Source organism: Papio anubis, chromosome 3, assembly GCF_008728515.1.
Source record: "Papio anubis isolate 15944 chromosome 3, Panubis1.0, whole genome shotgun sequence".
In the NCBI taxonomy this organism is placed as follows: domain Eukaryota; kingdom Metazoa; phylum Chordata; class Mammalia; order Primates; family Cercopithecidae; genus Papio; species Papio anubis.
This window is the reverse complement of record NC_044978.1, coordinates 67633568-67648396: the sequence shown is the minus strand read 5'-3', so window position 1 is coordinate 67648396 and position 14829 is coordinate 67633568. Positions and strand designations below refer to the sequence as shown.

The window sequence follows — 14829 nt, the reverse complement described above, 5'->3', positions numbered from 1 at the left end:
TGTGTATGAAGAAAATTTCGTCCAAACTCAACAAGTGGTAATTTTTTGAAAGGTTAGTTGCAATGTGAAATGTGACTTCGTTACATAACATCAAAAAATCCCATCTGTTAGTACCACCATGGATCTCATCAGTGAAGTCCCGAGTATGGGAGACCTGTCAAACTTAGAATGGCGAATACATATTTTCCAAAATTCAAATTTGTGCTTGAAAGTTTGAAATTTACACATTGGCAACAAATGTCGATTGTTTTCCTTGAACTGATAGGTTCCCTTCTTGAATTCACAAGAAAGTAAATGCCCAATATCTAAGTCTGAATAATCATAATTTGTCAGTAATTCCTTCAAATAAAAATAGTGTCCCATGAAAAAAGCAGCAAGTTCAGCTAGCAGCTCAATCCCACAAGTGCTTTTCCTTGAGCCAGCTAATGTACTTCAATATTCAGTAGAAGGATTTTATACATACTTCTTGTGTCATCACATAGAACATTTAAAAAGACATATTCAAGAGTTAAGATGTAATAAATGAGGGCTGAATCAGAAGAAAGAAAAAAGGAAAAAAGATAATATTAACAATGTTGCTGCTTCGTAAAGGACATTTTTATATGAAATGGTTTTTGTTTCCTATCAGTGCATGGCATGTAGAATATGGTGTCTACTAGTACGGTTTGGAGCCACTATTTTGATTTATGCTTAAGCACTAGCAGTATTAACCACCATTGTTTTGGTACCATCATTGCAAATGTCAGCAGAGTGAAATGGCAAATCACATCTTAGTATTATGAAAATACTTTCAAAATTGCAGACAGCTGTGAAAAGGCCTCAGGAACCAACCCTGCCCCTCGGGGCCCCACAGACTACTACTGACCCATAGTGACCCACGATTTAAGAGCTGACATTCTTTGACTCACTTTCATCAGTCCTTCCTTAATGCGCATAGAGCTCTGCCTAGGGAAGTACAGATGAGTTCAGATACAGCTACTTTCCTGATTTTTGTGGTTTTTCTTTTTCTTCTTTTTTTTTTTTTTTTTTTGTAGAGATGGGAGTTTTGCCATGTTGCTCAGGCTGGTATTGAACTCCTGGGCTCGAGTGATCGCCCACCTCAGCCTCCCAAAGTTCTGGGATTACAGACATGAGCCACTGTGGCTTTCCAGGAAAGAGTTCACAAATAATTGTGAAACAAAAAGAATTAAATCCCTGAGAAGAGGTGCTTCTTAAGAAGAGAAGTTATTTACTGCAGCAATATCTGAAAAAGTTTTCCCTTTGTTCCAGACAATTATTTCTCTGAGGCTAAAATAATTCCACATTAAAATAGACAATATATGAAGATGGGTTAGCTCTTCAGCAATTTGGGGGAAATATACATCAATTTAGATTCAAGAAAAAAAATACAGATAAATCTTAGAAGTCAACTGAAAAATAAAGCCACAGAAGAGATAGAAGAAAATAGAATTGTATAGCATTTTACAGAATTTTGGAGGTTGGAGGATATATTATTAGTTTGCTAGGGCTGACATAGCAAAGTACTACACACTGGGAGGCTTTTCAACACAGAAATTTATTTTCTCACAGTCCTGAAGTCTAGAAGTCACAGATCAAGGTGTCAGCAGGGAACCAAACCAATCTTCAGAGGCCTCTCTTCTTGGCTTGTAGATCGCTTTCTCCCCGTGTCTTCACATGGTCCTTCCTCTATGTCTGTTTGTGTCTTATCTTGTCTTTTTAGAAGGACACCACTCATATTGAATTAGGGCCCACTGAGATTATCTCATTTTAAATTAATCACCTCTTTAACGACCCTATCTCCAACTATAGTTATAGTCCGAGATACTGAAGGCGAGGACTTTAACACGTGTTTTGAGGGGACACAATTCAGCCCATAACAGACGGAAACTGATCTCAAAAGGAATAGAAGAAACCACAAAGGAAAAAAGCCGATATGGTGGTACATGCCTGTAGTCTCAGCTATTTGAAGGCTGAGGCTCAAGAAGATTACTTGAGCGCAGCAATCTAGCCTGGGCAAAATAGCAAGGCCCCATCTCTAAAAAACAAACAAACAAACAAAAAACTAACTTAAAAAAAAATGAAAAGTAAAGATAAACATTTCAATATGTCACAACAATGTTTAAATGAAAACAAAAATATAGGAGAAAAGAGTTAATATCTTAAAAAATAGTTCATACAAATAATTAAGAAATACTATGATTCTAATAAATAGGCAAAACAAAAACAGACAATGCCGGCAGTGCTTATTTTCCATTTAACAAGTGATGTCCACTGTTTAATTAATTGTGTAGAAGGAAAGCAAGAGTTTGTTTTGAAGCTCAAATTTATTTTAAAACAGTGAAATGAGGCTATGATATAGCATCAAAACAATACAAAAAGTTTGCATAATATGATATTTGGAGTTCTTTGATTTTGCATTTAAAAATGCAATTTATTATTTTTAAAGTACATACTATGTTTTGTTTCTAAATGATTAGTAAAGATTTCAAACTACTAATTTTAAGTATTCCTCAACTAATTAATTAGCAGGGTGAGGAATTTTTATTCACAATAAAGAAAATGTCAAGTTAAATTACCACTGTGTGTCCTCTTTTTAAAGATGTTTTAAGGTATCATAGACATCTTGGTGGTCTTTATAAAACTCAACAGAAGATGGTTGCCTCTCATATATGACAAAGACCACTTTGGAGACAAATTTGCAGAATTACCATGCACCTTAGTAATTTATAACCTTATGTTATGGTGCTAAAGCAATCATTATAAGTTAAACAACTTATGGCTAAAAATAAAAGCAATTTAAACTGCATTAAAGTTAAAACCATCAACACGCTAGTAGTGGTCAGCAGAATGACTGAGTCATGAGTAAAAACATTAGTTTCCCCTAACACATGGTATAAATTTAGAAATTTTCAAACTCTTTTTTAAACTGAACAAAGTTACAGATACCCATTTTAGGTTTTTTTTTTTTTTTTTTTTTTTTTTTGGTGGGGGGTTCACTTTGTCACCCAGGCTGGAGTGCAGTAGCGTGAACACAGCTCACTGCAGCCTCAACTTCCTGGGCTCAAGTTATCCTCTTACCCCAGCCTCCTGAGTAGCTGGAACCACAGACACACGTCACCATGCCCGGCTAATTTTTTTGTATTTTTTGTAGAGACAGTTTCACCATGTTGCCCTTCTGGTCTCAAACTCCTTAACTGAAGCCATCGACCTGCTTCAACCTCCCAAAGTGCTGGGATTACAGGTGTGCACCACAGTGCCCAGCCTGATTTTGGGAGGCTGAGGCAGGAGGATCGCTTGAAGCCAAAAGTTCAAGACTAGCCTGGACAACACAGGGAGACCCATTTCTAAAAATATATTTTTAAAAGTTTATTTAAAAAATTTAAAAAGACACAGAAAGAAAGATTACCACCTTGGATGATATTAACCTGCTGAAACACCTCTATGAGCTCCAGGGACTAGAAACCCCTGATGTAGCATAACCCTGTTTGCCTGAACTATTTATGAAGACCAGAGAAGTTAAATGGGTTGTCCCACACCACAGTCATTAGTGTGGCTTCAGTTCTCTTTAGATATTGTCCATAAGACAATTTATCATCCCATTTACAAAAGCTGCTTTCACTTGGCTTGCACATTTGAAATATAAATATATTGACATATTGGGTAAGATAGTTATCCTAAATTGTATCAAATTTGCTTTTAATAATCACAACATATCATTTTAAAGTTTTTATTGTGCATAAACTCTTTGAAGATATTGTGTACCATTTTTCAAAGTTTTCTCATTATTTCAAGTCTAAGAATCCAAACTTCTGAACAGATTGTGACTTCCATAAAGTCACGGGTGCTCTGTAAATTCAATATAGCAGGAACTTATAAAGTACCAAACTTTTCAAACAGTACGTCTAAGAAGCAGTTTGACTGTTGCTTTCTTTTCTTTATTTTATCTGTAACTGAGAAAAAAATAAGAATAGCAAAGAGGTAAAAAAATGAGAGATGTCCCAAGGAAAGAAGAGTCCTGGGGTTTTGACAATCCTTTAATTAATGTTTTTTTTTTCTAGAAAGTTGTTTTTGGTCCTGTTTAAACGCTCCCTTCTCTGAATTGCCCCAACAACTTTGAGCTTTGTTTTCCCAAAGGTATCTGTTAAAAGTGAGTAGGGAAAGGACTTGCTGACCCAGAGCTATCTTTATCCTCAAGTGAAGGACTAATTCTGACAGCAATCCCCTCGACTAATCCTCATTTCAACCGTAGGCTACCACATTAATACCTTCTGTCTTAGTGTGAGTTCCCTAAAAGCAAAACCTAACAAGATTTGGATGTGATGACTCATTAAGGGGATGCTCTCTGGAGAAAGGGAGGGAAGGAAACTTGAAAAGGCAGAGGAAGAAGCTAAACCAAGATTTCATCTCAACTTGAGTCTGGCATCAGCCTAATCCTTTCAGGAGCTCTGGAGCATGAACTGCACCAAATAGTTGGCCCCACCTTGAGACAAGGGGCCGGCCCTTTGTGCCCCCACCCATCAGTCACTGGCCATGGGAAGCTGGAGGCATCACATCCAGGGTAAAACTGCTTCTTTTTAGCTGAGGGCAATTCTCCAGGGGAAGTGATTAGCTAGGAACTGGACAGGAGAATATGGGAGACAGGTGCACTGGCCCAGTAGAGGGCATCTGGGCAGGGCATCAAAAACATCAATCGCACACACTACACTTTGTCATCACACCTTCTTCTGAAACACCACCTTGAAATGATAAGGAAAAAGATGAAATATTAAAACTATACCAGTTTATAAATAGTAAATAAAGAAAAGAGCTCCACAGTTGTGAGGGGCATGGACGCAAAAAAAAAAAAAAAAAAAAGTCAGTTTTTTAAAAAATTCACATCGTGTAGATACCATGAGGCTTATCTTCATACTTCTCTGATCTTCAGATTCCAAGGATCATAGGCTGAATGTCCCCAGCTGAATCTGCCACTTTTTCATTCAGCATTTTTTCCAACCCCAAGGAAGAAAATTACAAAATATTCAGTTCCATAGCTATAAGCAAAAACTTTTCACACTTGGAATCTGGACCATACTATAAAACTATCAGAAATATCTATTATAGAAACTTTGTATCTTTACTATCTTAACATAACATATGGTAACATATAACAATGGAAAAATTCAATATTTTATTCAGTTCTGAGACACAACATGAAGTCTTAAAAATGTTTAAGACAAATACTCTTAGCATCGCACAAAAGTTAATGAAATGTTCTACAATGGTAGCAAAAAAATGTATAAAGTTCCTTTCTTAATTTAACTCTCAAAAAGTAGAAATTAAGAAGTAACTTTAAAGAGCTTTATGTAGTTCCATTTAACACTTATTTCTGTCTTCACGTCTAGAAAGCTTTTCTGTGTGACAGCAACGATTTTAAAGTAGCATGTATTTAGTTGGTTTTAAGGACCTCTGAAACTCTTTGAGCTATGATCACAATTCGTATTCCTATAAGACTTGACAGCAACTGACTGAAGGGACTCAGGATGCTAAACATAACTCTATGAGAGATTTAAACCTAGCTGGTTAAAAAATGCTTTGAATGTTTTATGGTCTCTGAAGCGACCAGGGAACTTACTGATCTGTATGCCTTTTCCCAAGAGGCATTGCGGATATTACCAGCATTCAGCTCAGTTATGTAATAAGGCATACATAGAGACATCACAATCTATTTTATATAGAAAGTGGAATTGGAATCCTTTGATAAGAAAAAAAGATGTCAATCGTTGTAAGCAATGATGGCAGGAAATGCCTCAAAAGGAACTGAAACACACCTGGGGATGCTTGGCCACGTCTTTCCAGGTACGCCAATAGTCATTGCTCTTTCCTATTTCTTCCCATGAGCAGACCCTCCAAAACTCAGAAGGGAGCTCACGGATGAGATACGAAGTCAGCTGTTGATATCTCATTTAGCATTAAAGCAGCAGAGGCAGAAAATAGACCGTTATAACAAAATGACAACCCTGCATAACCTCCAACTTAAAAGAAAATCACATTACTGAAAAATGACAAATGTAAGTCTAAGATAGAAAGCAAGCAGTCTGTATTTTAGAAAAATCTTTAATGTGTTGTTTTAAATAATTATATGAAACTTAAATATTTAATGTAATTATATTTTCCATTAACCGATTTTGTTGTTAAACTCTTCCCTCGGGGCTCAATGGTTCTAGGATTATCAGTGACACCTAAAATTCTAAGAATGTCTTACCAAGTCATAGCTGGTTGTAAAATTTCTTCAGTTTCTATTTAAAAAAAAAAAAGATCTCTTCAGAACTCAGAACTTGGACAAGGGAAGGTATGCTACATAGTGAGGACTTTTTATTTTTATTTTGTTGGCAGTTCAGTTCAGTTGGTTTCAACATTTATTGAGCACCTACTATGTACCAGGCACTGTACTAGATGCTGGAGACACAAAGATGAATAAGACATGGTCCCTGTCCCCAAGAAACTGATAGTCTCTTGGAGGCAAACAGGTAGTGCAAAGATGTGGAGTTTAAAATGAATAAAAATTTCAATAATATAGTAATATTGGGCTTTTCAACACAATGGTATGTCATTGTAATGTCAAGGCAGACAAATAAAATGCATTTTCATGTGATAAAACAATAAAACCATTACGAGCTAACTTTTAAAGATTCACATGATAAAGGTAGTTAATACTAAAAATGTACATCATAGTTTTTCAAGTATTTCATACTTAGAAATATTATTGCCCACATTTGTGCTATAGTCAAAGCCAAATCCAGGTTGCCGCATCATTCACATCTCAGCATGCTGGGATTCAGTTTCTCACTAAGTTTATGAATTAGAATGGCTAATTCCTCAGTTGCTTGGCTCTTGTCTTCCAAAAGTTCATAACGAAGGCTGGAGATATCTTGCTTGATTTCTTTTAATTCACCTATAGTATTGATATTAAAAAATTATTGGTAAGTTGCTCTTTGCATGTAGAAAAGAACAAAGAGTGAAATTCTTACAATATCAATGTATTTGCTTCATAAGGTCTCCAAAGTAGCTACTTCAAAGTTTTTTCTTTAAAATATTTAAGAAACATCTGTCTTTAAAGGTATACTGACCTTTGAAAAAAGCTATAAAAATAGTCCAGCTATATTTTTTAAGAGTAACACTCAGCTTAAAGTATTGTCCTTTTGTTCACCCACCTTTTAACATAAGGTGATTCTCTGTTAACTAATCTATAGCCAGGATATCTCCTTTCTGACTACAAGGGAGTCGCTTTGTTTCTTTCAAGTGTAAAGATTGACACCTGCATCAAACATTTCCCATTGCTAGGATCAAAGGGAATCCTAGAAAAACTAAATTTTACTAAAAATGAATCAATCTGTCTGACAGGCAAATAATTTTAAGGCAAATATGAAGTAAGGGAAAGAAAGAAAAAAGAGTAGAGAGTGTTTATTAGGGAAGGTAATGGCAATGGACATGAAGACATTAGTTTGTCCAGCATAAAGGATTAATGTATAAGGAAGTAACAAGCAACAGCACAATTGAGGAGTTTAGATATGATACCACTGGCAATATATTCTTGAAGAGAATAGGAAAGTTTGGGCTATAAAAATAAATTGTTCCCATAGTTCAGTTTGGCAATATTTAGAGCATACGTGTATTGCAATTAGAAACTGGATTCTCTTCAAGGAGAGGCAGTATTTGGTTAAAAAAGAAAAGAAACACTGGATTCTCTTGCAAGTGACTGTAATGTAGATAAATCACTGACTTTCAAAGTGAATGTTGGAGCAAGAATTTACCTTGAATCTAAGAAATGATTCTTCAAACCATTGACTTAGCTTTTTATAATAAAATGGCATTTGAAACACACCTTTGATGATATTTCCTGGTATCTTTAATATGCTTTAAAGTATAATTTCAATATTCTTCTATTACATAAACATCAGAGCCTTTTTATTTGAAAAAAATTCTAACTCTCAGAAATACAAAACATTTAAGGAGCCTTTTGTGGCAAAAAAAAAAAAAAAAAAAAAAAAAGTGCTTCCTTTGGCATATGGCAATATAAAAGGAATAAACTGATCTTATTTGAAATCATGAGGCAGACTTCGGTGGAAGGAGTGGATTCTCACACCATTCAGTATCATAGAGGACCCCCTGCCCCATTTCACCTTCTACTATCCTTTCTTCCTTGTTCCTGACTCATGGGGAGACTACAACCTATGTGTTGTATTAAATATTTAGTCTGCCAATTCAGGAAACACAAATTACTCAAACTCTTCAGATTTTAATTTCCTCATTAATTAAATAAGGAGGTTATATGACACACTTTCTTAGTAAGAACTTTGTTCAAAACTCCAAATTCCCATTGATTTTCCTCTTTTGTGCAAGGGCTTGGGAAATGCTTCTTGTTTTTTATGCTGTTTTGGCCATACAATTCTTCCCACTTTGTTCCTCCCTCCCCACCCCCATGGAGGTTATGGTACAACTGATCAGACTTCTGCTTTCTAAACTACAACCTCATTCCAATCCTTTCTCCTGAGACAGTTTGATTAGGTCACCATGATTAGATTTTTGCTAGTTATCAATTATAAATTCACAGGTTTCTTTTCTACATACATATACTATTAGATTGATTTCAATTTAAAAGGGATTCCTTGTATTAATCAAGTAACGGCTTCAAAGTCCATGAACAATATTATTAAGTTTAGCCCTTTCTTCTTTTATCAGTGTAGATAGATTTAGTGGCATCTCATTGATGTTGGAAGGTACAGTTTGCATTTTTAGGGCAACTTATTTCTCCCTGGTTGATTTCTTTCCAACTCTGGGCCTGTGTTTAGCTCTATCTCCTAGACTTTTGTAAAAAATTTTTATAGTCCACACTGATGCCCTGCCTCAAATATGCCTTAAAAAAATAAGCTTGCTTAAAGTAAGGAGGCAGGGGGGAAAGTGAAATTCAAAAGAGAAGCACCACACAAGAAAAACAGGTTAAAAATGTGTTTCTGAACAACAAAATAGAGGTTTTCCTGAGCACATGAATTCTGTTTGAGTCACTGTTCTTTTATCTGCTTAACTGGAAAAATGTTAACACTAATGTGAACTCACTGAAAATGTAACCAATACTACTGACTACTTTATATCAGAGGGATTAAAAAAGTGCTAGAAAGATGTCAGTCTTTACATTCTAAGAATCAGTTAGGGCACTATGAGTAGAGATAAATTGCCTCTGATCAATATTTTAAATAACTGTTTATTTTAAAAGATGAAGTTTTAAAAATGTAACATAAGATCCTTCTCCCATCTGAGAGGCATCCAAACTATAACCTGGGATTGGATTTTTAAAGTATGCCTCAATATGAAGTTTTCCAGGTTCATTAAGTTAGTTATAAAAGGATGTTTCTCAAGTTGGAGATGCTTACCTTCATTAACTTCATCATTTTCTTTGTCTACTTGTGCTTTCAAAACATACCGCTTTATAAGTCTTTTCATTATCTGCTGTTGGGCAAAAGTAAATGATTAGACCTCCACTGATATACATAAGTGCCCCGAATCTTATTTTCCAAAGAGGCTTACATACCTGTAAAGCAAACAACTTGGGAGAAAAATTTTTTATAACTATGTATAGAAAAATTATGCAGGTTTCAGAACTTAACTCTCTTAATGCCTTCTACTGAGACTTATTGCATAATCCACCAATACTTTTTTTTGCCTCAGAAATGGAAGAAGCTTTCAAAAAGAAGTTAAGCTTGAAGATTTGAATTCACGGCTTCTCTTTCAACTGACAGTTTCTTTTTGAGTTACATTGACGCTACATTATCACCCATAGACACTACCTTATTTCCCAGTATTTAGAAAAATACATTAATGTATGCTCTCGATAGAGAATTTGTAAAATACAGAGAAGAGCAACTAAATAATGAAATCATTAGCAACCTCACCATCCAATGATAATCACTGTTGTCATTTTGGTGTATGTCCTTCCAATATATTTTCTTTAAATTTTGTATATATACTAATTACTGTATTATATTTTACATTTTCTAAATGCCATATATTTTGTTACATTGCATGCTTTTCTCTAATATCTATATATAGTGACTATTTTCAGTCTAAATAAATGCTCTTCTAGGATAACTGCTTATCCTTATGGAAAAAAATAAATTGGAGCCCTATTTCATACCATGAATACAAAAATTAATACCATGTGCATCTTAAATGTGAAAGATAAAGCTTCTGAATCCTTAAAATAAAATATTATATAAGACAGTATATTTATAAATTTAGGGTAGGCCTGGATTTTAAAAAAAACAAGATTAAAACTTCTGATTACAATAGAAAAGACTGATAAATGCAACTTCATTACAATTTAAAATTTCTGTTTATAGAGATACCATAAAGAAAGTGAAAAGATAAGTCACAGACTGGGAGAAAATATTGGTAATACTTGTAAGTAAAAATAATTTGGATCCAAATACATAAAGAACTTTAATTCAATAAGAAAAACTCAAATAACCCAATTTTAAAATGGGCAAAAGACAAACGAATGTTTCACAGAAATGGAAATGTGAAGGGTCAACAAGCTTAAGAAACAATTGCAAACTCTGTTGCAGGGAAATACAAATTATGACTAAAAGGAGACACAATTTTACATCTAATAAAGAGAATGATTAATGAATCTGGTCATGCCAAGTGTTGGAAAGGAGATGGATCAATGGGGACTTTTATATTTTACTGGCAAGACTGTAGACAACTTTGTTGACAATTTAGTATTATCTTTTTAGTTTTTAAATTGATTTATATTAAGAAAATTTTAGAGGTGGAGTCTCACTATACTGTACAGGCTTGCCTCAAACTCCTGGGCTCAATGCTGTCCTCCTGCCTCAGCCTCTCAAGCAGCTGGAGCTATAGGCATGAGCCACTGCAGCCAGGTGGTATTATCTTTTAAAGTTGAACATTTGCATGCCCTTTCACCTAGAAAGTCCACTTCTCAGTATAAGGTCTACAGAAACTTTGCAGGTATGAACCAAGAGACATACAACAACGTTTGTAGCAACTCTGTCTGAAATTGCAAAACACTAGAAACAATCTAAACAAATATTAACAAGAATAGACAAATTGTAGTATGTTATAATGTAATGTTATTGTGTTCATTAATGAAATTAATGCACCACAGCCACACACAATAGTGTGGATGAATCTTAGAAGCATAATGTTGAATGAAAAATTCCAGTTGCAGAAGACCGCAAAGTATGAAGCTATTCTTATGAAGCTCAATAACAAGTAAATCTATAAAATATATTTTTAGGAATATTGACACATATAATAAATTATATTTGAAAAGAAAATCAAAGCAAGAAGAGGAGAAACCCAACTTCAAGATAGGGATTAACTGTTAGGTGAAGGCAGAGGAGTAGGTAGGGAGGTGCATATAAGTAGAGGCAATGGATGGATAATGTTATCATTGTCAGGTCGGTGGTGGTTTCATAGGTGTGAATGTAATTATGCTTCATAATTTATTTTGCATTATACATATTCTTATGCATGTAACAAATATTGTATATAAAAGATAACAAAGGAAAAGGAAAAAGATCTGAACTAAGATGCAGGCATAGCGAGAGTAGAAAATATATACTTCAATTTTAAGAAAGTAGAAATTACACCAAGGTCAAGTAAAAGAGAGGAATCCAGGAAGATTCAAAATGTTATGCAGAGAATAACAAGAAACTGAGAGGGCCCGTGCTACTGAAAAGGAAAAGCTCATTTTACCAGTCACTGTAAGATATAAAACCTGTTGAATTTTATAGAATCTAGATCCCAAGACAGACTCACAGCTGGATGGATCTTAAACTGGATTGATTCATTCATTTGGCAAATATTTATTGAAAGCCAGTTCCGTGGCAGGTACTGAACTAGGTGCTAGGAATACAACAGTGAACACAGTCCCCAGTCCAGTGAAACTTCATATTGATATGGAACAATTCACTATAATGGGTTAACAAATCAGGGATGTGGTTAAATTTAGGGGACAGTGAAGACAGATTCCTATAAAACGAAAATACAAAGTTACGTGTATCAGTTAATAGCAGCTCGAAAGGCAGTAATACAAATTGATGGAAAAGAAATGACCATTTAACAATTAGTGCTGAGACAAGTTGAGCCTCTGCACAAGGCAAGAAGGCACCTGAGGTTAGACAGAAATCAGTTTCCCCATATATGACACTACCTGGTAATAGTCCATCCCTTTGTTCATGTTGGAAAGATAATTTGTGAGGATTCTAAAATGATCTGCAGCTCAGAGAAGGAGACAAAGATTGGCCATCCCCATTCTATTAGGAAGCTTGTCTAGTAAACCCAAGACAGTGTTGTGTAATAGGCAACAAAGACTCTTGAGGCCTCTCTCCCCCTATTGCAATAGCTCCTGAATAAAATCTGTTTTTACCACTTTAGCTACTGTCTAACTCTGGTTTTCTTTAACACAGTTGAGATTGTGAGCTGCAAGAACAAATCATGTAGATCTGGAACCTTGGTATCTTAATCTGCATAATGGAAATGCTAGACTGTGTCTTGGAAAAGAGACAGTACATGTAAATTACATAGTAGGTCCTTGAATAATATAACTATTATTCTCTCATTATAATCTAAGCTTCTGTAAAGCAAATCTCGATAAATCCATCTTAATGATGGTATCATAAGCAAGGACCATGAAACTCATATGTAACAAGTAAAAGTACCATTTTAAATACTACCTTTAACTAAATTTCCAACTGATTCTTTAATTAAAGCTGGTACTAAAAATTAAACTACCAATAACAGATTCATCTTTTTTCCCTCTTGCTCAAATTGCTAACTAACTAACACAATAGAAGTCGACAGATTAACTTCCACATTCCACAAACCTCCAGAAATTATACAGCTTTCTTGGTACAAGCCTGTGAGTCACTCTTTAAGGAAGACATTCTAACTCTATAAAGACTATTGATTTTCTCTGTACAGGGTATGGAAATCCTAAACAGAGGTTCCAAAACAGAAATTCAGTGGTAACCAGGTAAAGATCCCAGGCGGTACTTACTTCAAACAGTCCTTCCTGCAAACAAACTCAATTTCATTTTTCAACTCTCCATTAAGACTGGGAGAAGAAATAAGATGTGGGTGGTTGGGTAGCTGTGAGGTGGTTAGATATCTTCCTTCCCAAAAGGAGTGAAAGCTTTTCTTCTCACTTGGTATTTTTCACTGAATCAAATTCAACTAATAATTGTTAAGCACTCTATCAGGTACTTTTACATTCATTCTCTCATTTAATTCTACAGAGAAGCCAAATTTGACTGTCATTAGTAGGTTTTGTACTATGAATTTTAACAATCTAAAAAGTGTCAATGAAGGGTAATAAGACTGATGTAGACAAATAGAAAAAAACTCAGAAGTATAGAGTAAAATTTTAGACAGGAAAAGGACCTTAGGAATCATTGTTTTTCATGTTTTTATACCACTCATGAAACTTTGTGAAAGATTACCATTACACAGCTTCTGTATAAACTTCTGTGACTAAGGGCCTGCTATTTTTTCAGACAGCTGGTTTAATCTATTTTTGGACAACTATAGCTGTTAGAAAACAAGTCCTTTGTATTGAAGCCAAAATAACTATCAGTCCAAGTTCTGCTCTTTGGGGCAACAGAGAATAAATTTGTTTATCCTTCTACTTGATTGACTTTTACCTGTTACTCTTTTCTGTGTGTTTTTTTTTTTTTTTTTTTGAAGAGGGACCTGCAAACCTATTGATTGACTTTAAAATATCCTCTCTTCTAGGTTTCCCAGTTCTGTTGACCTAAAGAAAAAATCTGAGGCAAACTAAATATATAAGTAGAGAGTTTATTTGGGCCAAGTTTAAGGACTGCAACCTGGGGAGCACAGATTGAAGTTGCCCTGGATATGTGCCTCAATTAGCAGCAAGTACTAGTGAGTTTTTAAATGTAAAGAAGAGGCAGTTCCTAAGTTGTTTATCAAGGATTTGAAATAACATAAGCTTTTGAATGGTTATACATTGTTCTTTGCATCACAAATTCCAGGGACATGAAGATAACAGGTGAGGCTGCAAGTCAGGAACAAATGAATTTAGACAACCGTCCTCAGGCATGGGTAGAGGTTGGGGGCTGTGACTGAAAGTCCCATACTCATGTTCTCTGGGCCTGCATACCTCACATAGTTCAGACTGCTCTGAGCTATTTTTGTTTTCTCTATTCCCAAACCATTTATATTTCATTGCATCTATATTTATTTCTATTTCATATATAGGCATAACTATACCACAGAGTATGTAGTGTTATGTGAGTATTTGTCTACTTATTCTTTCCTTTCTTTCTTCCTAACCTCAACACTGCCATTCTACTTCAATGGAGAGATTCTTGAAGCCATGACCTATATCTTTGTATCTGTATAACCTAACATCATGTATAACAGGGGTTGTCCTGAATGTGCCTGGAAGCTCACTGTGAGTGGAGTTCAGGAACATCTCATTTTGCTCCATTTAGAGAAAAACTGTCATGTGCTTCCAGTAAAAACAAGTCATCAATTATATCCTTCATGGACTGGACCAGAGTCCACCACCTGGGCCAAAGACTGTCCAATACTGTATTTGTTTGGACCAAGGGTGTTACCAAAGTGAAGTCAGCTGTGAAAGCAGATCTGCCCATAAGAGACAATAGAGAGAATAAAACTCAAGAACCCACAGTCCAACTTCTGTGGAGTCTCACAATAAATTCCTATTTCTTAACATATCATAGCATATCTGCATGCTTTTAACTTGAAATAACCAAACACAAATATTGTTATAATAAATAACAAATA

General features: G+C 35.0%; 1 protein-coding gene across 8 annotated transcripts in view; it reads right to left on the bottom strand.

Annotated features, from left to right (window-relative positions):
- Window positions 1-3713: 3713 nt before the first annotated feature.
- Window positions 3714-14829, bottom strand: part of TRPC3 (transient receptor potential cation channel subfamily C member 3) — a 74975-nt gene continuing 63859 nt past the window's right edge. For 4 of the 8 annotated variants that reach the window (XM_003899149.4, XM_009207513.3, XM_009207511.3 and 1 more), the window contains 2 exons: window positions 9408-9483; window positions 3714-6931 (listed from right to left, as the gene is read on the bottom strand). In XM_003899149.4, the coding sequence (XP_003899198.1) occupies window positions 6789-6931; window positions 9408-9483 (219 nt within the window). In that variant the 3' untranslated portion in view covers window positions 3714-6788. Of the gene's footprint in view, window positions 6932-9407; window positions 9484-14829 lie in introns of those variants that run through there. The other 4 variants (XM_017959026.2, XM_009207515.3, XM_009207512.3 and 1 more) reach the window with 2 other exon arrangements.